The sequence below is a fragment of the Prionailurus viverrinus genome, chromosome C1, assembly GCF_022837055.1.
Source record: "Prionailurus viverrinus isolate Anna chromosome C1, UM_Priviv_1.0, whole genome shotgun sequence".
NCBI classification, from domain to species: Eukaryota; Metazoa; Chordata; class Mammalia; order Carnivora; family Felidae; genus Prionailurus; species Prionailurus viverrinus.
In genome coordinates, this window is record NC_062568.1 from 138,455,755 (window position 1) to 138,481,995 (window position 26,241).

At 40.5% G+C, this 26,241-nt stretch overlaps 1 protein-coding gene across 1 annotated transcript in view; it reads right to left on the bottom strand.

Annotated features, from left to right (window-relative positions):
- The window catches only part of LRRC8C (leucine rich repeat containing 8 VRAC subunit C), an 82,333-nt gene that overhangs the window by 34,714 nt on the left and 21,378 nt on the right, over positions 1-26,241 (bottom strand). The window contains exon 2 of the mRNA XM_047872279.1: positions 1,912-2,053. Coding sequence (XP_047728235.1) covers positions 1,912-2,049 — 138 coding nt within the window. The 5' untranslated portion in view covers positions 2,050-2,053. The remainder of the gene's footprint in view (positions 1-1,911; positions 2,054-26,241) is intronic.

The following is a 26,241-nucleotide window of genomic DNA, read 5'->3' on the forward strand; positions in this document are numbered from 1 at the left end:
ATTTACCCTGGCTTAAAAGGCTTATTATGCTCCAAAGAGACTAATCTCTGGTGTAACTCAATAGATACACTTTCTGTGTGTCAAGGGACATGCCCTGTTATAGGTGTCACCACAATCACAGAAGTCCGGTGGTGTGGCTTCCTACCAAGCATTTATCATTCTTCCAGTCCAGATGCAGTTGACCAAACAGTAGTCATTTATATCACAAGCAACGTTGCCTAGTAACACAGCTAACATTCTACTTTTATCAGGTCTCCAGGGAAACAGAGCTAGAAAGCTGAAGAAGTCAAATGTCAAGTTCTCCTGGAGAAGGGCAAGGAGTCTGTGAACACTCTGTCCATGTGTCTTTTGCTTTTGTTGTTCCCTCTGCCGGGGACGCTCTTCCCTGGACATTCGAGTGGTCTGCTCCCACACTTCCTTCATCAGAAGTCACCTTCCCAGTGAAGGCTTCCTACATAAGAATTGCAACTCCTAATATCACCTGCTGACACCATCCACGGATGCTGTATTTTCTTTTTCATTGTCCTTATTACCTTCTAATATATATAATTTATGAGCTGGTTTTGCTTATTTTGTTTTCCCATAGAATTTAAAGTCTATATGGCTGGGGTATTTGTCTTTTTTCTCCTGCACTGATAATTCTTAGCACCTAGGACAGTGCCTGGAACACAGTAGGTTCTTCAACAACTACTTGTTTTATTTATAAATGAATGTATGTCTGTTCTGTCTTTCAAATTCTGAATTTTCACTGGTATCCTTTTTTGGGGGGTAGAGAGAGGCCAAATGTTTTCGGCCTACAAATACAAAGGGGCATGGTGTTTAACACACAGGCCAAACTGCCTGGGTCTCAGTAAAGGTTTTGCCACTCACCTTGGAGATTTCCCTAATCTCTCAGTGCCTTTGTTGTCTCTCTGTAAGTGGGGATAATAATAGCACCGATATCTCACTGTTGCCATGAGGATGAAATGAGTTAAAATATGTGTCAAGTATTCAGAAGAGTACCTGTCACTTAGGAAGCATTATGTGTTAACCATTATTAAAATCAAATTTTAAAAGGCCTTTGTTTCCACTCTGCACCACTTCTAGATATTTCCCTTTCTTCCAAGTTTTTCTTCCTCTCAGCTGATCGACCTGAAAGTCACACCTACGCCAGTCTTTAATTTCCATTCACTTTTCCAACCACTCAAACTATGATTTCGAATGACCCAGGTGCTACTTGTTTCTCCTTAGTCCGTGAGTGAGTTGTATGCCTGCCATCGTTGACCACATGTGTCTTTCCACTCTCTCCTGGGTTCCACCTCTCCATACGGCTGCCCCTTCTCAGTCTCCCTCAGAGGCACCCCTTTTTCCTTTGCTCACACGTTGGTATTCCTGACGTCATCTCTCTCTCCACATTCTCCCGGGTGACTCCATTCACAGGCATGGCTTCAACTGTCACGCTGATGACACCCAGTGAGTGCCAGCCCTACTGACAGTTTCCCAAAGGTGTCATGTTCTTCCTCACACCCATGACTTCAAGCTTTCTGTCTCCTTCCTGGCATCTTTTTCTACCCCTGGCTCCGTCTCCCTTAATACAGTTGGTTCTCCAAGTTTTAATACAACCATCACCTTTTCTCTTATTCCCAAGCCACGGGCCCCTCCTCTGCACTCTCTTAGTGCTTTATGGATGCCCCTATCATAGTAGAACACTTGATGGCCAGTTTATTTAGTTTTATACAAATATATATACATATATGAAAGTGCAGTGAATATGTTTTGGGCTCCCTTCCATGACTACAAACACCATACACAAGTAGAGCAGGACAACTAGTATTTACATGGCTGAAAATCATACCACCAGCTCTTTTTAAAGGTTTCAACAGCCCAGTGTCTTGCTCTGGCTCCCATTTTGATGTGAGTCTAGGCACCTACCTGCAGAGTACATCCGAACACACCGATCATCAGCATAGCTACCGAAAGGTAGTCGGTAAACACATCCCACCATGGTTTCAGCACACGGAAGGCAGGCTGCTGCTCAGAGAACTGCCGGAATTCTGTCACCGGAATCATGTTTCTGAGAAAGGAAAGGCTGTGAATTAATTTCTCTTCATGTACAACACACCGCATTAACAGCATTTGACGTGCTGCTTCAACCCATGAGAAGCAGTGACCTGAATTAGTCCAGGAGTTGTCAAGGCACCTTGGTGTTTTATGAAACCATTGAATAACGCCACTGGTAGAGGAAATAAGCCCCACACGGAAATGGCAAATACTTGACTATTATCCCATAAGTGGGTTGCCTTTGGCTCCGCATGACCAGAAAGACCATGGCCAGAGCAGACCATTATTTCCTGGACCTTCCCTTCCCCTAAACAAAACATGAAGATGCCAGAGAGAACAGAGCCCAGCCTTTGAAACGCTTCTGTTATTTATCTTAGCATCCTGGGTTGCTGCTTTAAACTATTTTAAATGTAATCTCAGCATTGGTTTGTGTTAATTATTTACTAGTCTCTATTTGTAAAGCATTTACTTGCCCCCTGGGAAGGCAGACTGCTTTGCCACCTGGCCCTGGTCTTGTAAGATGGAAGGACCTCATTGGTTGTGGTTGTGGTTCTGGTAGGGGGAGGGGATGGTTTGCAAAGGACTTCACTTTTTCTTGCTTCCCATTTTTTGTCCCCGTGCTTTGTAAAACATTCCTTTCTTTTCTTTTTCTTTTCTTTTCTTTTTTCTTTTCTTTTCTTTTTTCTTTCCTTTCCTTTCCTTTCCTTTCCTTTCCTTTCCTTTTCTTTTCTTTTACTGTTTATTTCTGAGAGAGAGAAAGCACGAGTGGGGAGGGACAGAGAGAGGGAGAGAGAGAATCCCAAGCAGGCTCTGCGATGTTAGCACAGAGCACCATGTGGGGCTTGATCTCATGAACCCACAAGATCATGACCTGAGCCGAAATCAAGAGTCAGATGTTCAACCAACTGAGCCACTCAGGCATCCTGTGCCTGTGCTTTTGACTTGATTTATTTTTCTCTATTTTCTGTATTCTGCATATTTCACCGTGAACCTCACATTTATCCTGATTTTCTGCTCTGAGAAATGAGTTGTCCTTGGAAACGCCTATCTCTATCTCAACGACAGAAGATAAATGAGTAGGATGCAACTGAGGCTCCAGGAAAAAGGAGAAAGAGACACATCCTTCTTAGACTGTGTTGTCCTTTCTCATGGCTCAGTCCCACTGCCTTTCCTATGGTCCGGGACTTGAAGTTCATCACCCTGCTACGTGAGAAGAAATGTTCTGTTCTTATGACAATAAGGGTAGCCAGTGTGGGACAAAAAGAAAATTTCTCTCCCTTTTGCCACCTTTGGATCCAAGAATCTAGCTCTCTGCACCTGTCCTTATTACTCAGTCCTAATTACAGAGCAAGAGCAAGGCTGTGTTTTGCTGCTTCTTCTCCCAAGCCTTGTTTATTTTGTGGATCTTCCCTTCCCTCATACTGAATTGAGGGCTGTACAATAAACAGCCCACAGCCAAGCCAAGCCTCCTCTTTGAGTTCACAGGCGGTTATCTTTGGAAACGATTTTAATTATCCATTCTGTCTTGTTGCTTTAGCTGACTTCCTAAAGCGGCAATCTGTCTTCCTTCTAGGCTTATTCCTTAACACAGTGTTGAAAATTTCAACTGCCTGCTGCCGCTCTCATCTGTGACCTGCCTACTTGACATCCATGCAGCATTTGATACAATTTTCTCATTTTATCAAAACACGACTTCCCTAACTTCATTCTATTACTACCACTAGGCTGCAAGCTTCTTGAAGGAAGAACCTATATGCTATGCATGTGCGTTCTCAAAACATATGTTGCAGGTAAGCCATACAAGCTAAATTAAGAACTTTGCAGATTCCTAGTGTCCTTGACATTTCAGACTAGTTCATATTTCCTAACACTTCATGACTGCTTTGCTTCCCAGTGAGTCATTACAACCTCACTGCCCCAAGTGTTTCCTACTCACGGTTGGGCCAGTGACAGTCACAGAGGCTCTAACTCATCTTAACTTCCGAGTTCTGCTTCCAAAGCAGGCTCTGCGATGTCAGCACAGAGCCCCATGTGGGGCTTGATCTCACAAACACACAAGATCATGACCTGAGCCAAAATCAAGAGTCAGACGCTCAACCGACTGAGCCACATTGTCTCATTCCATTTTGCATTCCCATCACTGACCACAGCACCTGGCAAACAGGAGCAGGGCCTGAACAACTGCTGTTGAGTAAGTGAATGACTGAATTCAGATGCTTGTTCATGGAGCTCTGCTCACCCAAATGAGATTGGAGGTGACCCCAGCCAGCTGCAGTGACAGTGCTAACGAGGGCAGTATACCTGTGTGCTAGTCCACATTCTTTGACAGATTTGGTGGTTGTTTCCTTCATGGTGAGTTCCTGTACACCTTTGGAGGAACTGGGCTTGTTCTTTGAAGTAAGGACCAATCTCAGGAATAAAATGCACCAATGTAAAGCAGTGGCTTTCAAATGTTTTGATCTCAGGTCACTTTCACCCTCTGAAATGTAGAAGGACCTCAAGGAGCATTTTTTTAAATTTTATTTTTTATTTTTTATTTTTTTAATGTTAATTTATTTTTGAGACAGAGGGAGACAGAACATGAGTTGGGGAGGGGCATAGAGAGAGGGAGACACAGAATCTGAAACAGGCTCCGGGCTCTGAGCTGTCAGCACAGAGCCCGACGCAAGGCTCGAACCCACGAACCGTGCGATCATGACCTGAGCCGAAGTCGGACGCTCAACCGACTGAGCCACCCAGGCGCCCCAGGGAGCATTTTTTTATGTGGATCACACCACTTAATATTTACTGTATTAGAAATTTAAACCAAGAAAGTTTAAATATATACACTAAGTTAAAAATAAACCCATTACATGTTGATTATAACTAGTCTCCAAAACAGTAACAAAAAAAAAAAAAAAAGAGAGAGAGAGAGAGAGAAGCATGGCTTTCCACTTTTGCAAATCTCTTTAACATTTGGCTTAATGGAAGATAGCTAGATTATCGTATCTGCTTCTGCATTCTGTCTGTTGCAATGTTATTTTGATCGAAATTTATGAATCCAATAGATAGGCAGTTGGAAAATAGAGTATCTTAACAGCCTTTTCATATAATTGTGGATATTAACTTTTGATATCAAACTGACCTAGTTAGTTGCAATATGGAATCTGAAAACTATATCAACAAACTTTTCAAACTTCATGATATGTTGGTATTTGGTCATCTGGAAAATATTGGATTGCTGAGTTATGCAGATCTTCCAAATGTTGACAAATTATGTAAAAAAAACCATCACATTCATTAATATCATTACTGCTTTCACAAGAAAAGTTTTAAGGAATGGGAATTTTTCCAAAATTCTAATCACCACCTGAAAGTTTGAAGTTTGTGGTAGCAAATGGTATCAGATGTTTTCCTTAAAGCATTACGCTCACTTCATTCAATTCGAGAAAATATCTTCCACAGGCTAAAGTCTGAGTAATCAGTTGTTTTATTCAAGTAAAAGTGACATAATACGATAAAGGAGCTAACTCAACTTTCAACTCAAATGAGGACTTTTCCTTGAGACAACCGCTGTACTGTGGAATGTACCAGAAATGCTTTATGTATTCTTCTCCTTCATCGTACAGCACATTAATACAGTGTGTAGCCAAGGCTTATGAGTTATTTAAATAATTTTAATGCATCAATGAGGAGACTAAATAAAACTAGCATTTAAGTTGTAAGTGTATGCTAATGAAGAATGTAATCACCACAGCACAGTCTGATACCTCTATCTTGGTTCGTGCTAAGGTGCTTTACCCACCACTGCTTTGGCACCATAAGCGAAAAAGGCAAAAATAAAAAATAAAAAAATAAAAATAAATCTGAGCATGACAAAATAGTTTTGACCTTGTGGACTCCCGGTTTAGGCCACCAGGGTTCCATCAACCACACTTTGAGAAGCACTGAGGTAGAGGCTCACTGTTCTTTCATCGACAGCTCTTGTTGAGAAAGCAAAGCATAGGCACTCAGCAAAGGCCATGTTCTCTGAGTCCTTGGCTACATTGCCTTCACAGGCATTAGTCTTTTTAATGTGGAAAATAAAGACAAACTAAGGAATCTAAGAAACTTAAATAGTATGTACTGCCTCCCCATACTGGCACAACCTAACTAAGATGGGTTTTTAGAGAAGCTGCCGGCCAAGATGACACAGCCTTTTTGTTAGAGCTCTTAACACACTTCACCGCTTTTGGGTAAGTGTATGTATGTGTCCATGTTTATGGCCATGCCATATATGCGTGTACACACATACTCCACGTGAATGTACATACACAGATCTACCCTACACACACAGAGACTTTATTATTTTAACATATCACAGGGCTCATCCTTGTAATTATTTTTGACGCAACAAAAGGGTGGGGATAAAGAAGTTGATTAAACAACTCCAAAAACTAAAGAGAGAGCAGATGGACCTTGTGCTTGCTGATTGAAAACAAAAATTTATTTTGTATTCTTTCAAAAATTTCAGCAGCTCTGAAGACCTGCATTATCAGTGGCTACCCTGGACTTCTCTTTCATTACTATTGTGGCTTCCAATGGATTTGTTACCATTTCAAGAGTTACTGTTTCAAGCTCAGGGAGTCACCACTGAATCAACTGCTTGGGTTTAAATATAGTCTTTTCCCCTAGAGATCAATCAGCATAATTTTATTTCTATTTAACTTTTTTCTATTTTGGAATTTTGTCCAACTTTGATTTCCAACTTATTATGTAAGAGCTTAGTTTACCTAATTAAAAAATGCCTTTGGAAATATGGCATTGCATTTCAATCATGAGATTCTGGAGTCCTAATTAAAATTATATAAATTTTACATTATGTTATAGAGCTGCTTCTGTGTCCTTTTGCAGAAATCCACGTGCATTTCCTTTACTAGAAATATTTATTTCCGAAAGCCATTTTAATGGCTTTATAAAATTTACTTCTCAGAAGATCATATGATATAATCCTCTGGTAAAGAATATTGGTAAAGTTAGTTGCAAACCCAGAGTTTCTTTCTTTCATTTATTTGGCTCTTCCTGAACAATCTGTCCTCCTCCCTCTCAGGAGAGTTTTATTATTTTCTCCAGAATTAATTACACAGAACAAATTCTGCTCTATTAACCCTTGGCTCTAAGAATATGAAACCTACTCTATTTGATTCAAACCTGATTGCTAACACTGCTCTCCAATGCCTATCAGTTGGATACAGCCAACATTTGCTTTGTTCCACAGTTTTTTGGCAGTTGGAAAATGGCATTACCTTTAGACAGACATCGTTCAAGGGAACAAGAGCCAATTCCAAATTACAGTAATGTGGTGAGTGAACCATTACAAAAATGAATTTAAAAGTTCAATAATTCCTGGGGCGCCTGGGTGGCTCAGTCGGTTGAGTGTCTGACTTCAGCTCAGGTCATGATCTCATAGTTCATGAGTTCAAGCCCTGCATCGGGCTCTGTACTGACAGCTTAGAGCCTGGAGCCTGCTTCAGATTCTGTGTTTCCTCTCTCTTTCCCTTCCCCACTCATGCTCTGTCTCTGTCTCTCAAAAATGAATAAATGTTAAAAAAAAAAAGTTAAAAAAAAAAAAGTTCAATAATTCCTGAGCACATGCAATATGGATTCTACAGAGAAGAAATCCACATATATGCTTCATCTATGTTGCTAAACCTATCTAATGGCCAATGCTCAGGCCTCACCTATTTGCTCTACGAACATATAAGCAGCATGGGCAGAATCTGACCATCCTTTACTTGACTTTCAAGACGCCATAGCTGTTAGGTTTTCCTCCTCCTTCCCTGGCTGTTCCTTCTTTAACCCTTTTGCTGTTTCTTCCTCTTCTCCTTCACCTCTGACTTTGGAGTGCTCAGGGCTTAGTCTTTGGACCTCTTCTCTTCCCAAAGTCATTCATCCTCTGGCGATCACATCTAGTCACAGTGCTTTAGTTTTTTTCAATTTTTTAAATGTTTATTTTTGAGAGAGAGAGAGACAGAGCATGAGTGGGGAAGGGGCAGAGAGAGAGCAGGAGACACAGAATCTGAGGCAGGCTCCAGGCTCTGAGCTGTCAGCACAGAGCCCAATGTGGGGATCGAACCCATGAACTGTGAGATCATGACCTGAGCCAAAGTTGGACACTTAACTGATGGAGCCACACAAGGTGCCCCTAGTCACACTGCTTTAAATAGCATCCAAACTAAACACAAATTCAAACCTGAATCCAGGCTCATGGACCCAACTGTCTACTTGACATCTCCATCTGGATATTCACCAGACACATTAAATGCGGTATGTCCCAAACCAACTCCAGGTCCCTTCCCTTATTCCTATTTCCCCCAACCCCACACAGCCCTATTTTTCTTGTAACTTTCCTATCTCTAGGAAATATGGCAACTCCATCTTTCCAGTTGCTTAGGCCAAAAACCTTGGAGTCATCCTTGATTCTTCTTTGTCTCTTATATCCTACATCCAATCTACCAAAACATATTGTGCTCCTTTATGGTCTGTCTCCTACCAGAATATAAGTTTCATGAGGGCAGGTACTTTCTTTTCAGTTCTACTCTATACGTTGACGTATCTCAACTATTTAGAAAATAATGCTTGACATATAGTAGGCACTCAGTATTTGCTGAGTAAATAGTGGATACATGGTAATTTTAATGAGGAAAGGGAAGTACAATTGCCTTTAGCTTTAGAAATAATCACTGTAAAGGCAAAGGGTGTCTCTGGATAATGTTATGGGAGGAAGATCCCATGGTGCAAGGCCAGGACATCAGCTGGTGTCCTGAGGCTACTGTGGAACAGGAGTGCAAGTGAGGAAGAGCACAGAAATACTTTGATTTATTTAGGGATTCTTCTCAGCTGTACCCAAAGGTTCCATAAATCAAAATAAAGTCCTCAAGATATGCTCAAAACATCAATCATAAAAATAAAGCAAACTGCTTTTCTTCTAGCAGTGCAAAGATGGAAATAAAAAATGAGAAAATGCCAAATTTTCCAATTCCTAAAAATGATACCCTTCTCTCTTGGGAGAACGTGACTCTAGATTGTATTTTATTCTGTAGTTGTGGCACACATGACAAAATATCTCTAGAAAAGTCCACCAAACAAGATCATAATTACATGGTTCTATAGAAATATATCTAATTAAAAGGAAGTAAGAAATGAGTTATAAAATTTTAGAACCTGAATGGCACTTCAGAGGTCATCTCGTCCATAACTCTCATTTTAAGAGTGAAAAACCTGAGTTGACAGATTAGGTGACTCATGCCCAAGGAACACGGCCAAGGGTGAGCCATGACTTCTAACCAAACCTTACCCCATACAGCTCCTAGTTAAAACTACATCATGATGACTCAAATGCAAAACAATTAAAATATACTAGGAAACAAACAGTTTAAGTAGAAGTTCTCCTGTATTCAACTTCTCTTTTCATATCCCTATTTGATAGCAGGAAATTTCTAAAAAACCTATTATTAATACATTTAAGTGATTCTTGAACTCTACTGCCCTTACAGCCCCATAAAGCAAGAACTTTGCAGTCAGAAGGAATCGAAAGAGGCAAGTGAAACTTGGAACCCAGTGGATACTTCTGTATTATTAACTCCTTGCATATTTCTACAATGTCATACATTAAATTAATGGCCCAATCACATTATTTCAAAAATATTCAAATTGAGCTTGCCCTTTTGTCTAAGGGTGGTGGTGGTGGTGGGAAGCAAAAATTACTCCTACCTAGCAATTCTCATTCTTAAAGAGAGATATCATATCTTCTCTTCCTCATTATACCTTTCACATATTAAAGAAAAATCCCTTTAATCATTGTACTTCAGGCCATACATCTCAAGGACTTTGCTTCACATGATAGTTTCCACAGTTATCTATACTGTAGCCAGAAGCTTCTGAATCCACTAAAAATTTAGTATATATGATGATCAACAGCGGATTTTTTTCTCTCACAAGCACAGATTACCTTCATTTACTTATGCACTTGCTGTAGAATAATGAAACCGTAAAATATGTCAGGTCCTGTGCTAGGGGAATGCAAGTGAACAAAACAGAGGACAAGGTACCTGCCTTCACCCACATGGACTCTCATGGGAGAATGTGTATTAAAGAAATTCTTATAAAAGCATGAATTGTAAGTGATCTGCTTTGTAAATGTGACTGATTAGTGTTCCCTGTGCCAGTGGTGCATTTAAAGAGGTTATTTCTATTTCACTGAAGCTGGAGTGTATATCTTGTTTATATCTGTGTCTTCTAGAAAACAACACAATGCCTTAGAGTGGACCCTCCATTCCTATTTGGTAAATCAAACCAGGCCCCCATATACAAGCATACACAAAGATACACACACCCATTCAAGCATTTTGTAGTAAAGACCAAATTCTTTCTTCTATTATTATCCTGTTATAAAGTTTGACACTGCAATAAATGACTATTACCATTAACTATTCACATTATAAATAGTGATTATTCAAAGAACATGCACTATGAAGAGAGTGAGAAGAAGAAAAGAGTCAGGAATAATTTATAATTTCAAAGTTAAGGATCATTGCAATTTTAATGCACAATGTTCTGTCACTGGTGCTAAAGAGGATGTGTCGATCGATAATGATTTCTTAGGTTTAGCTTGTATCCAATGGCCAACTTTTGTGACTCCCTTATCAGAACATTGCTCTATTAAGAAACAAGAGACAGAAAACAGATCCAAACATAATAGTCTTGTTTATGATATAATGGTTTGGAATAGTGCCCTTCTAAATCTTAGTGAGATCTCAAAAGAAGGCTTTGCTTTCTTTGGGAATTTCTGTCCAAGAGCTTCAGCTTCATCTATATGACAGTAATAATAATTTAAGGTTTATTCTGTGCATTTCAAGTAAATTTGGATTCAGAAACATTTTCTAAAATGAGACTAACTTGTGATCTAACAGTCTCAAAAAGCGATCATAAAGGATATCAAGGCCTTCCTCATCTCTGTCATTCAGAATTTACTAAAAGTCTCTCCGAGAAACATGGCTCCAGCTCCCTGCATCCCACTGGCATTCTTGGTCACTTCTGTTTCATGTCATTTCTCTCTCCCTTAAACCAGAAACAGTCTTGCAGGAGGCACACTGTACATGTCAGCCTCCACCCCTTCCCTGACAGGATTCTAAACCCTTGAGAAGATTGTGTGTTTCCCCTCCAACTCTTGATATCATTTATATGTGATTGAGAAAAGATTTCAGCTCATCTTATCAGTCCTGACATCCAAAAACTAAGTCTAGGATTCAACTGAGCAAATCCATAATGACTGTTTTGAAGACTATCTTCTTCCTTCAATGGACAAAAAGAAATTTATCTCCAGTCCAGTTTTACCCCCTGAGCCAAGAAAGCGCAATAGTTCTAAGCAGCAGAAGCACCATGAACATTTGGTGCAGGTCAGAGAGTCCAGACAAAATGCATGTAGGATCAGTGGTAGGTCTACCTGGAAGGCAACTTTCTTTCTAACAAAAAGAAATTTATCTCCAGTCCAGTTTTACCCCCTGAGCCAAGAAAGAGCAATAGTTCTAAGCAGCAGAAGCACCATGAACATATGGTGCAGGTCAGAGAGTCCAGACAAAATGCATGTAGGATCAGTGGTAGGTCTACCTGGAAGGCAACTTTCTTTCTAACAAAAGGAAAGCAAGGAGAGGATGGTGGAGAAGACAGGATGGCTCCTGCCCTTCAGAACATTAAAACTGAAGGTTCCTACTTAGTTTTCACTTTTTGGAGTTTAAAGTAGTCTGAAAAGGCAGAGGCCATCTTTCATTTCGTATTGTTAGCTCCAGGACCCAAAATGCTCCATAGTTTTGAGTTAAATTCTTAGCGATCCTATGGGGGAAAGTTGCCTTGTCTATTCCAATAGGCAGTTTGGCTGTTTTACAAATACTTTTCATAAACATAGATTGATACTTTTATTTTTTTTTATTTTATTTTTTCAATATATGAAATTTATTGTCAAATTGGTTTCCATACAACACCCAGTGCTCATCCCAAAAGGTGCCCTCCTCAATACTCATTACCCACCCTCTCCTCCTTCCCACCCCCCATCAACCCTCAGTTCGTTCTCAGTTTTTAAGAGTCTCTTATGCTTTGGCTCTCTCCCACTCTAACCTCTTTTTTTTTTTTTTTCTCCTTCCCCTCCCCCATGGGTTTCTGTTAAGTTTCTCAGGATCCACATAAGAGTGAAAACATATGGTATCTGTCTTTCTCTGTATGGCTTATTTCACTTATCATAACACTCCAGTTCTGTCCATGTTGCTACAAAGGGCCATATTTCATTCTTTCTCATTGCCTTGTAGTATTCCATTGTGTATATAAACCACAATTTCTTTATCCATTCATCAGTTGATGGACATTTAGGCTCTTTCCATAATTTGGCTATTGATGAAAGTGCTGCTATAAACATTGGGGTACAAGTGCCCCTATGCATCAGTACTCCTGTATCCCTTGGGTAAATTCCTAGCAGTGCTATTGCTGGGTCATAGGGTAGGTCTATTTTTAATTTTTTGAGGAACCTCCACACTGGTTTGCAGAGTGGCTGCACCAGTTTGCATTCCCACCAACAGTGCAAGAGGGTTCCCGTTTCTCCACATCCTCTCCAGCATCTATAGTCTCCTGATTTGTTCATATTGGCCACTCTGACTGGTGTGAGGTGATATCTGAGTGTGGTTTTGATTTGTATTTCCCTGATGAGGAGTGACATTGAGCATCTTTTCACATGCCTGTTGGCCATCCGGATGTCTTCTTTAGAGGGATTGATACTTTTAAAAACAGTCAGCAAAAGTGCAACAGGCAGCTGAAAAACTTATTATGAAAACTTTCCCACTAAGCTTGCTTGCTTTTTCTTCTTTTCTTTTCTTTTGTTTTCTTTTCTTCCTTCCTCCTTTCCTTCCTTCCTTCCTCTCTTTCTTTTTTCTCTTTTCTTTCTTTCTTTCTTTCTCTTTCTTCTTTCCTCCCTCCCTCCTTTCTTTCTTCCTTCCTTTCTTTCTTTTTCTTTTCCTTCCTCCCCTCCTTCCTCCCTCCCTCCCTCTCCCCTTCCTCTTTCTCTTTCTTTCTTCTTTCTTTCTTTCTTTCTTTCTTTCTTTCTTTCTTTCTCTCTCTCTCTCTCTCTCTCTCTCTCTCTCTCTCTCTCTCTCTTTCTTGGTAAGATTTAAAAGTTCCAGCTATGTTAAATCTAACAACTAGGAAACAAAGTAACACTGCTCAGGAAACAAAAGATTGGGACTTAAAGTGAGAGACTGAAAGACTAATAGATTTGTAGTATGAATATTTTTATGGCCTTTTTTATTAAGCTCATCTTTGCAAGAATCTACCATTTAAAATCTCTCTTTTTAAAAAATGTTTATTTATTTAGAAAGACAGCATAAGGGAGCAGCAGAAAGGGAGGGAGGGAAAGAGAGAGAATCCCAAGCAGACTCCATGCTGATGTGGGGCTCAAACTCATGAACCATGAGATCATGACCTGAGCTGAAATCAAGAGTTGGACACTTAACTGAATGAGCCACCAATGCACCCCTAAAATTTCTCTTTTAAGAGAAGATTTTACAACAGTAAAAAAAACATTAACTGTTAATCCTCTTAGGGGCTTTTCAAAAAGGTTGTTTTGAAAAAGTTAGCTCTTGGTTTGTCTTTCCTGTTGGATGTGCTCAGTAAAATCCACGATGGAATGAAATCCAGGCCCTCCAGCCCCCAGGAAGAAACAATTCTACATAAAGAAATTAACAACCACCATACTTTTGTCAGAATATTAAAATGGATGTGAATACACCTAAAATTTGAATATTAGGTTTTTGTTCATCCGACCAATAAATATTTAATGCAAGGCTTTTTGCCTATAGGAAAAATATTTGTTGGGTTTGGCTCTAAATTTAACATATTGATTTAATGGCCTATCTTTTCCAAGTTAGACATTACAGGACTTCCCTCTTTCAACTCTTATTTTCTCATAGCAAAGCTAAATAAAATCTAACACGATGATATTCAATACTAGAGGCTCACATTTTAGAAACTGAAGGAGGGAATAAAAGTTTTTTTATATGAAGGCTCTAGGAGAACATGGTCAAAGGCTACTTGCCTCTCGGACCTAGAATGTGCCAAAAATTTAAATGAAAGAAATGCTTGGAAAATATGAATCAACTTGTTAAAGTACATCTGTTTCTGAAGATTAAATAGAGTCTTTAGTTAAAAAATGAAAACAAAAAACTCCCCCCGCCGCCCACCAGAAAGAAATAGTGAAATAAGGTGGTATACATTGCATGATTGCAAAAGTCAAGTGATCTGTATGGCTCTCGAAACGTCACTATGAAGGAGATTCAAGCAATGGCAGGGCCTTGTGGTATTAGTCCTAAAGCTGGAATGTTCTTCCAACCCCCCTTGCTTTGCAGATTCCTATGCATCCTGCAGACCTCAGCTCTAGCACCATGAGCCAACCCTGATCTCCCTGACTGGGTCAAATCCAGCCCACAGGCTCTTGGAGCACCCTGGACTCCTGTCATAGACTCCATTTTCCACTCATTTGCATGGTTCTTGGATTAATGTTGGTCTCTATTGTTTTCCCATCACCTAACAGTCTTCGGCATGTCATAGGTGCTCAGTATAGAGTCATCAAATAAATAATTAAAAAGAAAGTTATAATACCAGTCTAAGTGTGAGACCTAGACTTACTCATTTGAATACTTTGTCGGCAAAAAGAAAATGGTGGTGTGGGGGCAGGGGGTGGGAGGAATAGAACCCATTAGCCAACTTGGAATAAGACCCAAAGCAGTGCCCTCTTTGTAGACAAACTATAGTATTTTGAAAATCGTTTGCTTGCAGTTGCTAATTTTAGAAAGAAAGATGGCTTGGGGCCAAGGAAGTCTTCCTGAGAAAACTATCTCAAAGACATTGAGAGCCCTGCCAAATGCGTTTTCAAAAATGGCAGAAAGACCTAGAAAACAAGACCCTGAAGCCCCACAATCTGTCAACTTGCAGGGTGCCATTTAGTTACCTAAAGTTGCTTGGCAGTTTCATCAGCAGGATGAAAAGGTGGACTAGGGATGCTTGGAAGGAATAAAACTAGTTCAGTGGTTGTTGAATTGGGAGGTTTTATGTAGTGATCACCAACATTAAAAAAATGAGAAGCTGTGTAGAAAGGTCACAGAAATTTACCTAAAACCTTAGATTTAGTTGGAAAGAGCAAGGAAGAAACAAGAAAAAACTTACATTTAAAAGTCAAACATTTCAAAGCTGACAGACCGTCAGAAGTTCTGAAGTAGGGGCGCCCGGGTGGGTCAGTTGGTTGAGTGTCCAACTTTGGCTCAGGTTGTGGTCTCACAGTCCATGAGTTTGAGCCCTGCGTTGGGCTGTGTGCTGACAGCTCAGAGCCTGGAGCCTGCTTCAGATTCTGTGTTTCCCTCTCTCTCTCTGCCCCTACCCTGCTTGCTTGCTGTCTCTCTCTAAAAAAAAAAAAAGTTCTGAAGTAAAGTGGGACTTAGAAATGGGTGGATGGGCTTTTAGGTGGCTCAGGTCCAGGGGAAAATCAAGGTTTATGGAACAACAACTGTGGGGATTTGTTTGTTTTTGTTCCTTCTGTAATGTTTGATCCTATTTTCAGATGACCCCTGTTAAAAACTTAACAGACTAATGTTTTAGGAACCTAATAAATGGCTACATAGACATAAATTTAAATTGTTTGGGTAAAAACAAAATAAATATCCATTTCAACAAAGAAACAGAAATTGGTGGAAAGATAGGTTGGTTCATTTCTATGCCAGTCCTTAGATACAAACAAAGTCTGTGTTGGGATACTTGTGGTCAAAGAGGTAGAATTTGGGGAAGTGAGGTGGAAAAAGCCATACCATTGTGATTCGCCCTTGGTCTTTCCCCTCTAGAAACTGAGAGAAGGATAAATTATCATTGGAGATACCTACTTCAGAAGCACAGTTTCTCAAGGCTGGATGTAGTGTCTTTGAAAGCTTTAAATCCCTAGCACCTATCACAGTGCCTGGCAGCTTTATTCATTCTTTCTGCAAGTCCTAGAGTAGTTTTAAACTGCGAAGTACTGGGATGCCTGGGTGGCTCGGTCAGTTAAGCATCCAACTTCGGCTCGGGTCATGATCTCATGGCTTGAGCCTCACGTCGGGCTCTGTGCTGACAGCTCACAGGCTACAGTCTGCTTTGGATTCTGTGTTTCCTTCTCTCTGCTTCTCCCCCAGCTCATGCTCTCTCTCTCCCTCTCAAAAATAAGTAAACTGCAAGGTATTGAGCTCACTGATGTGGACATACCAGTGAGTAAGCCAGATATAACCCCTGTCCTTATGAATCTTACATTATGGTGGAGAGACAGACAGAAGTAATGACATACAACCACTTCATCGCAGTTGTGATAGTCTGATGAAGTGGACGTTTAGGACACTGATATTTACTGAGGTACCTGAGCCACTGGGGGCTTGGGAAGTGGTGCCTGCACAGAAAGATGAAGTACAGGTAGGGACAGTCATCTAGGTAAAGTTGGAGGCCAGGGCCAGAACATTTCAGGCACAACGTAAGGTCTATAATATGACGGCTCTTTGTTCCCACTTTAAGGTGTATCATTTTGGCTTCCATCACTCACCAGAAATGATTTGTTTCTGTTTATTTTGAATCAGGTTAGAGCTGATATTTTCCGTGTCTGAAGACACAGGGTAAGGGTAGCCTGAGCTGGTCCAGATTCTGAGACCAAGTGGGCAACTGAAATGCCAAAAGGCACCAAGACTCACCAAGTCTTTCTAAAGTGTACATAAAAATTCACCCAAAGCAACCTTTTTGTAGAGGAAGGTAGACCTTCTCAGCTTCACCTTGTACCTTGCTGCTGAACTGCCTTCTAAACACATGAACCAACCCACCACTGGATCTCTTGAATCATCCCCCACACAATGCCTTCACTCTCTTGTTAACTGTCTAACGATGCCCCAAAGTTCTGGCTGGGTAGGCTATGTTCGGTATTGAATTCACCAAATTCTCACCACAAATAGCAAACATTCTTCTAGAATCTCAGTAGGCCAGTCATGACCAGTGAGGGGGCTGCTGAGTAACTTCCTGGAACTGAGCACAGGTGGCAAGCATGAAAGCCTAGGGCTGCTCTTGTCTCCTGCACCTGTCCAAACACGTGCCAGCCTGCAGTGTAGTCACCTCACTCAAAATCCATCTAAGCTAAGCGCGCACTCTACCACTGAGCTACACCCCCTCTCTTCAAAATCCATCTAGAATTCCCCCTCAGGAGCCGACTTCCAAGTTACACACAAGAAATTCAGTCTTTGGTCAGAGGATAGTCTCCTATGGTCTACTTATTTCCTCCTTGTCTTCTTTCCCTCGAATATATCCTCCTCCTTTCCTTTTCTTTCTTCCCCCTCCCCTTGATTTCTCTTCCTTCCCTCCCTCTTTCAACATTTGCTATCCAACTATTATGTGTCAAGAACTAGGGATAAAAGACAAAAAGAAGCTATAGTCAAATGTGTGGGCAACAGATCTGTTAAACAAGGAGATTCAAAATCTGGTATCTTTCCTCTTTGCTCCTCAGCTTTTTGTATGATTTCAAACCCAAAGGGCTTGTGAGCCAGACCAGCACTGGGAATGATGCATGCCAACTAGCCATTTAACTCGGGCGTGTACTTTGCCAAGAGGCTTTCCAGACAACAGATATAAAACCAAACAGGAGATTGCCCTGGGATGAGGTAAAAATGAAAACAGAAATAAACAGGTGCCTTAACTTTCACAATCTGAAGTTAGAATAGATTGGGACAGATTTTTTTTGATGAATCCCTTGCTATACCAACTCTTACAACTTGCTACTCAAAACCTAAGACCCAAATAAATTTGGATAAGAGATACTATTTGTTCAATATTTTCATCCACCATGTCTTTTTAAAATTGAGATATAATTGACATATAACATTGTATTAGCTTTAGGTGTATAACATGATTTCATATATGTGTCTATATTGTGAAATGATTGTCCAAGTAAGTTTAGTTAATATCCACTAACCACATGGAGTTACACTTTTTTTCTTGTGGTGAGGACTTTTAAGATCTATTCTTTTAGCAAGTTTAAAATATACAATACAGTATTGTTAACTATAGTTGCCATGCTGTACATTACATCCCCAGGACTTAATTATTTTATAACTGGAAGTTTGACTCCCTTCACACATTTTGCCCACCCCTGCCTCTGATAACCACCCATCTCTTCTCTGTATCTACAAGTTTTGTTTTGTTTTAGATTCCACATGTAAGTGAGATCACAGAGTATTTGTGTTGCTCTGTCTCACTTAGTTCACTAGCATAATGCCCCAAGGTCCATGCACGTTGTTGCAAATAGCAGGATTTCCTTCTTTTTATGGCAAAATAATATTCCATTGTATGCATATATGCACCACATTTGCTTTATCCACTGATCCAGCCACAGACATTTAGGTTGTTTCAATGTTTTGGCTATTGTAACAATGCTGCAATGTACGTGGGGGTGTAGGTATCTTTTCGAGTTAGTATTTTTGTTTCCTTCAGATAAATACCCAGAAGTGGAATTGCTGGATCATATGATAGTTCTATTTTTAATTTTTTCACGAACCTCACAGTTTTCCACAGTGCCTATATCAATTTACATTCCTACCAATAGTGCACAAAGGTTCCCCTTTCTCTATATTCTCTCCACCACTTGTTATTTCTTGTTTTAATAATAACTGTTATAACAAGTGTTTTGATAATAATTATTATAACAAGTGATGGATAACAAGAGGTGATATCTCATTGTGGTTTTGGTTTGCATTTCTCTGATGATTAGTGATGCTGAGCATCTTTTCATGTACTTGTTGGCCATTTGTACCTTTTCTTTGGAAAAAAGAACTATTCAGACCATCTGCCCATTTTTAATAGAACTGCTTCATTTTCCTATTGAATTATATGAGTTCTTTACATATTTTGGATATTAACCCCTTATCAGATATATGATTTACAAATATTTTCTTCTATTCCATAGGTTGTCTTTTAATTTTGTTGATGGTTTCCTTTCTTATATAGAAGTTTTTAGTATGAGGTAGTCTCCACTTGTTTATGCTTTTGGTGTCAAATTCAAAAAACCCTTGCCAAGACTGATGTCAAGGAGCTTATCTCCCTTCTTCTAGGAGTGTATGGTTTCAGGTCTTACATTCAAGCCTTTAACTCATTGTGAGTTTATTTTTGTGTGTGGTATAAGACGGTGGTCCAGTTTCATTCTTTTGTATGTCACTGTCCAGTTTTCCCAACACTATTTATTGAAGAAACTGTCTTTTCCCATTGTACATTCATCCATTATTGCTTAAACTGGCTTTTTCCCCCCCCTCTGGTGAGAAGGTCCATAGCTCCTTTCTAATCCTCAGTGGGATTTGTAATTCCCCCAAATACTTAACTACTATACCAACAGGACCTCATCTATCTTGGCTACAAAAAAGCAGAAAACATCTGTGTAAAGAAAGTAGCTGCAGGAATTAAACTAGAAAAAAAGTAAGAACATGAATGAGTCAGCATGAGGGTATAACAGCTTTAAAGGCATCAACTTCAAAGAGAAAATGAAATTATTTGGGTTGCCCTAGTAACACCAAGATAAAACGTGGAAGTGAAAATGCAAGATTTAACATTAAGAAAACCTCCTTCAGCACTGAGGTCTCTCACTCATGGAATGAGCTTTACCATGGCAACAGGCAAAAAACATGTAAACAGATTAAAGAAAGAGAATATCCAAGGGAGTAGAACCATAGTAATCAGGACTAAGCTAATCTAATAAACATTCTGTACCTTTCTTTTCTTTACCTCCCAGAATTAACTCTCAAAGGGTCTACAGGGATCAAATGAGACTTTCTTCAGTGACATGTGATCTTAAATGACTTTAGAAGTTCAGCTATATGTATGATCTCCAACCCACTTACTTTTCTGCAAACGACATGGAACTTCCACACATTCTGGAGCTCTGGTTTTATTATAGGAAAAGACAAACATAAAATAGGTTACATTCTGCATGCCCAACCTCTACTTTTTTGGAGGTGATCCGTCCCTGGTGATTAAGGCAAGAACAGATAGTCGTATTAATGTAGTACTAGAGTTTTAAAGTATTCCTTTAGAGTTACAGTGATTAGGGGCACAGCACTCAAGTCCAAGTGCCTGAGTGTGAATCTTGGTTCTGCCACTTGGGATCAGGATAACAACGGTCAGGGTGCTTAATCTTTGTTTTTTCTTTAAAAAAAAAATTTTTTTTTAACCTTTATTCATTTTTGAGAGACAGAGTGTGAGTGAGGGAGGGGGCAGAGAGCGGGAGACACAGAATCCAAAGCAGGCTCCAGGCTCCGAGCTGTCAGCACAGAGCCTGATGCAGGGCTTGAACTCACGGATCAAGAGATCCTGACCTGAGCTGAAGTTGAACGCTTAACTGACTGAGCCACCCACGTGCCCATTTCTTCTTTAAAATAGAGAATAGGATAGTATCTTCCTTCATAGGATGGCGGGGAGGAGTATGGAAGAGGTAATTGTAGCTGCAGTAACTACAGTAACTACTTGTAGATACAGAGTAACTGCAGAGCTATAGCACTGCTACTAATTCAAGCAATAAAGCGAACAACCAAATTGGTAAGTGCGATCGGGAGTTTTACTACTCAAAATAAGAACTCCTTGGTGTTTGGCGCCTTGGTTCTAACTCGAGGTATCACACTAAAAAATAATCCTTTATAAAAACAGAAGAAACAGAACTTTGAATCATTTTTAATGGGAAAGTAAAAGTACAATAACATTGAACACTTAATATTATTGTGTCTATTGAACCACCAGGCATTAAATGTGCTATCTGTGGACCTTCCACATTATACCCATGAGGTAGTATTATCTTTGCTCTACAGATGAGGAAGTGTGCAAAGAGAGATCAAATAATTTCTCAAAAGTTACACAGGCTGTGAATGGCATAGCAAAACTTCCCATTCCGTCAAATTCCAGTGCCCAAGCTCATTCCACTTTATGAGAGAAATTATTTCAGTCTCTAACAACTTCCTTTATGGGAAATTCATCTTGTCATCCACTGGCAACAACACCTATTTGAGGCATTAGGTGTCTGAGGACTGAATTCAGGACAATCATATTTGTGATGTGCACACTCTGGCCTAAAATCTGGCACTGAGAGAGAAATCCACTCTGAAGTCAGATCTCCTTAGACGTTAGAAAGGACTCAGCTTCTCTCCAAAAAGGTGTAACTGGTAAGAGACTTACCCGTCTATCATAAACAGCTAGGAAAGACATAATTTTACCAGAGCCACAGAAAGCTTTTAATGTTCTACTTTTGGTTATACCTACTTTTCATTTGACACTAACCCCTTGGTTTGAAAATGCAGTCCTCAACTTTATACTGTTCCAAACTCTTTCAGGAGGAATCTCCACGTTATTTCCAGGAACTCAGAGCAGCAAAATAGCAAGAACCTTCTGTACTGAAAACTTGAATACTGGGAAATGTATACCAAATGAAAATAGAAGGACAGCGACTACTTACTTCCTTTTCATTGTTCTTTTTCAAATTAATTTGGTCAACACACTTAACTACTCTTAGATATTAACCACCACTTGCCCCTATAAAATTATCAGGATTTCCCTTCCCTGATGTTCCAGCAAAGTATATTTGCTCTACTGCAGTAAGCCCACAAAGAGAATTGGCTTTTCTTTTTTCTTTTCAAAAAATTTTGTTAACGTTTAGTCATTTTTGAGAGACAGAGAGAGACAGAGCATGAGTGGGGGAGGGGCAGAGAGACAGACACACAGGATCTGAAGCAGATTCCAGGCTCTGGGCTGTCAGCTCAGAGCCCGACACAGGGCTCAAATCCACAAACTACGAGATCAACTACGAGCTGAAGTCAGATGCTTAACCGACTGAGCCACTCAGGTGCCCCTCTTTTTTTGTTTTTTAATTTTTTTAAGTTTATTTATTTATTTTGAGAGACAGAGGCACTGAGAGAGAGGGAGGGAGGGAGAGAATCCCAAGCAGGCCCTGCACTGTTAGCATGCAGCCTGATGCAGAGCGGGAACTCATGAACTGAGAGATCATGACCTGAGCCAAAAATCGCGAGTCAGATGCTTAACAGACTAACTCACCCAGGTGCCCTGAGAACTGGTTTTTCTAAAACAAAATGGTTCAAATATTCAGTCTTTTAAAAATTATGACTCTGGATTTCTGGCTTCCCCATTCAGGTCCACAAAGTTTCCAGAGGCAGGGGACAGAAACTACATCAGGTGAACTTTACGTGAACATTGTCGTGGGTACCTAAAGTCCAGCTAATGTTCGATGTTGAGACACATGCATACATAGTGGACCACTCTGAAGTTCCAGCTCTCCTAGGGTCTCATCTGGCTTACGATGCGCTTTCATATCAACCTGCCTTCCAGGGCTCACATTCCCTTAGCTTCAATTTTCTCCATAGCACCAAATACTGTCCTGCGGATACTTCTATTACTGCTCTGCTTTCTACTTTACCCCAATTCCTTTGTCCCAACTTTCCAAGTCTCCTCGTTTTCTAGTTTTCTCCAGTATGAGTAATCCTGATCATCTGATTGGTCGGATATGGGGTTTCAGTGAGAGGGAGAGGACACCAAGGTTTTTGACTTGAGAAAGAATGGAACTGCCATTTGCTAGGGGAGAGGGAAGCCACAGCAAGAGCGGGTCTGGGGAGGGGGCGATGAGCTTGGTTAGAGATGTGTTAAATCTGAGCCCACTATCAGACATCCAATGGGGCTCCATTAACAGCTGGATACATGAGGCTCAAGTTAGGAAGATCTGGGCTGGTGATACAAATGTGGTAGTTATCACATGACAGGAAGTGGGTAAAGCCACAGGGCAGGATGCAGTCACTTAGGAAGTGCATGGAGAGAAGAAAACTACCTAAGGACTTCCGGTAGCAAGGAGCGTTTTCCCACCAGATGTGGGACTGAGTCACTCACTTCCTTAGGCTTCTGTGCAAATGTCCTATTATCAGATGCCTTCTCTGGTCACCCTATTTAAAATACTAATCCTAACTGGCTACTGCCAGTAGCACAGCAGCCCAGCACTCCCTTTTTCATTCTAAGTTACTTTTCTCAACAGCATTATCTTTGTCAGATGCACTACACCGTATTCACCTGTTTCCTTGTGTTATTGTCTGTCTCCCCATTTATAAGCCCAGTTCCATAATAAACAGGAGCTTTGTCTTGTTCATTCCTGTCTCCCAGTGTGCAAAACAGTGCCTGGAACATAAAAAGTACTCAATAAATAAAGACGAGTGTATGCTTATTCTGAAATTCTTCCAGTTGTTAAAAATGGGTAACAGAAATAGTTCCGTGAATACCAGAATTTAGAGTTAAGAGCACTTCGTTTTGGGGAAGAGAACCACCAGATTTCTTTTGCAGCACTCTGCATTTTCTCATGCTATCTGCTCTCTGCTTAGGGGCACAGGGGAAGCATAGAAGGCATCAAAGGCCCACTGAGAGATTGATTAGTAGGCTAAAGAGCCACAGTCTGTGAGTTTGAGCCCCACATCGGGCTTTGTGCTGACAGCTTGGAGCCTGGAGCCTGCTTCAGATTCTGTGTCTCCCTCTGTCTCTGCCCCTCCCCTGCTCATGCTCTCTCTCTGTCTCAAAAATAAATAAAAACATTTTAAAAAATTAAAAAAAATAAAAATATTAGTATTGTGTTCTTTCCTCTACTCCTATTGCCTGCCTAAGCTACCTTCCAGGGACTCAGGTAAAGGCCACAAAGAAGGGAAGAAAAGCACCAGCTGTACAATAGTGATCATTGATAATTTGGGTCAAAATACTCAGTGGCAAATGACAGCAATGCACAAGCACAGGAAAATGTGGGAAGTTATGGTAGATCAGAAGTAGAAAAAATCAGCAATGCTGGTGTCCTTTAAAAAACCAACAGGATACTGAATTTGGTGTGTTCAGGAGCCAGAAAGTTAAACTTTTTAAATATTATAAAAAAATTTTTTTTAACGCCTATTCATTTTTGAGAGACAGAGAGAACAGAACATGAGCAGGGGAGGGGCAGAGAGAGAGGGAGACAGAATTCAAAGCAGGCCCGAGGCTCTGCACTGTCAGTACAGAGCTCAACGCAGGGCTCAAACTCGCTGACTGTGACTGTCAGACACTCAACCAACTGAGCCACCCAGGTGCCCTGAAAGTTAAACTTTAAAAACAAAAAAAAATTATTATTTATTTTTATTTTTGTTTTTTAAACTTTTTTAGAGAAAGAGAGAGCATGCTCATCCACAAGTGAGGGAGGGGCAGAGGGAGCAAGAGAATCTTAAGCAGACTCCATGCTCAGCACAGAGTCGATGTGGGATCATGACCTGAGCCAAAATCAAGAGTCGGACCCTCAACCGAAAGAACCACCCAGACACCCCTAAACTTTTCTGTAACTAGAATTACTCGGGTCTCTTCCTGGGGTTTAAGACTCTTTTAAGGGGAATGTGGAAAAACATTAGACACTTATTTGAGAGCCACAAATTCTACCTTCAAAAGCACATCCAGATTCAACTGTTTCTGACTCAACTCTACTGCCATTATCCTGGTCCGAGCCATCATTATCTCTCAACTAGATTATCCCAACAGTCTCATAACTGGTCTCCCTGCTTCTACCACTGAGCCATACAGATTAGTCTCAATGGAGCAGCCAGATGATCCTATTAGAATGTCTGGTTTCTCCTCTGCTTAAAACCCTCTAAGAATTCCATTTCGCTGAGAGAAAAAAGAAGTCAATATCTTTACAAAAAGCCTGTAAGGTCCCCTGCCATCTGCACCCCTCCCACTTCCAATACCAGTATCAGAGCCCTCTTTCCTTGACTCTCACTTTGCTCCAGCAGCACTGGTCCTTCCTGCAGCTTCTTGAACATCCCAGGTTAACTCCTGCCTTAGGGACTTTGCATTTGTAGTACTCTCTACCTGGAATTCTCCTCTTGGTGATGTCTGCCTGGCTCAGTCCCTGGCCTTCTTTAGGCCCTGCTGAAACTTACCCAGATTCCAACCAGTTTTCATCATCTCTGTCACTACTACTCTGGTCCAAGCCTTCACCAGCTCTTGCTTGGATAACACAGCAAAGCCAATTTAGTATCACAACCCAGGCCCAACCCCAGCACTCCGTGCCTCCTGTCCTGCCTTATTTTTCTTTATAGCATTTAACCCCTCTGAACATACTACATATTTTTGTTAATTATGTGTTTCTCTTCTGTTTCCCCCCACTTGAACATAAGTCCCACGAGGGCAGGAATTTTTGCCTGATTTGGACACTATTTTGTCTGTAACGTCTAGGAGAGTGTCTGGCCCATATTTGTCACTCATGAGATATTTGCTGAATGAAAAAGTAGTGGAAACAGAACCTACACAGAAATATTACATGAACAGAGATAAACAAAGGAATTAATGAGTCTAACAGATGAGTCAAGAACCTGGAAGCATATGGACAGACTGAGGTACCAAATACAATGATGCTTCACCTCTGTGTATAAAAACAGACTTCACACTGCTTACATGAGACGTTTAGGGCAGACCAGAAGAACCTGTTATTAAATGATTGAACAGAAGGCTCTAGAACAAAACCTGTCAGTTGGTCATGCCATGGAGATGTGAAAATAGGCAAGACTCTCTGGAAGCAGAATGCTAGTGGAGAAAGCCCTCTGTTGCTCCACTTAGATAGAGCCTAAGGTCTGAGCCAATGTCACTGAAACAGCAGAAAACGGTATGTGTTTCCAAAAGGAAAACACATGGACTGATATGAAATTGGAAACTGCCAATAGGAAAATCTGTTCACAGAATCCGGGCTGAGCCAGTCTTGTGAAACTTATTATATTAGAACATCTTGAGGAAAACAAAACCCTGGGTAGGTAGAGTAGCGGCTCTCAATGTTGGCTGCACATTGGAATCAGCTAGAAAGCATTAAAAATACTAACACTTGGGTCCAAGTAAGTCAGTATATCTGGAGTGAGATCCAGGCATGAAGTTTCTCAGGTGATTCTAATAGCTGAGTAGCTGAGGCTGAGACCTATCTCTCTAGAAACATCTTTTTTTTTAATTTAATTTTTTAAATGTTTATTTAGTTTTGAGAGAGAGAGAGAGAGCATGAGCGAGCGAGGAGGGGAGGGACAGAGAGAGAGGAAGACACAGACTCCAGGCTCTGAGCTGTCAGCCCAGAGC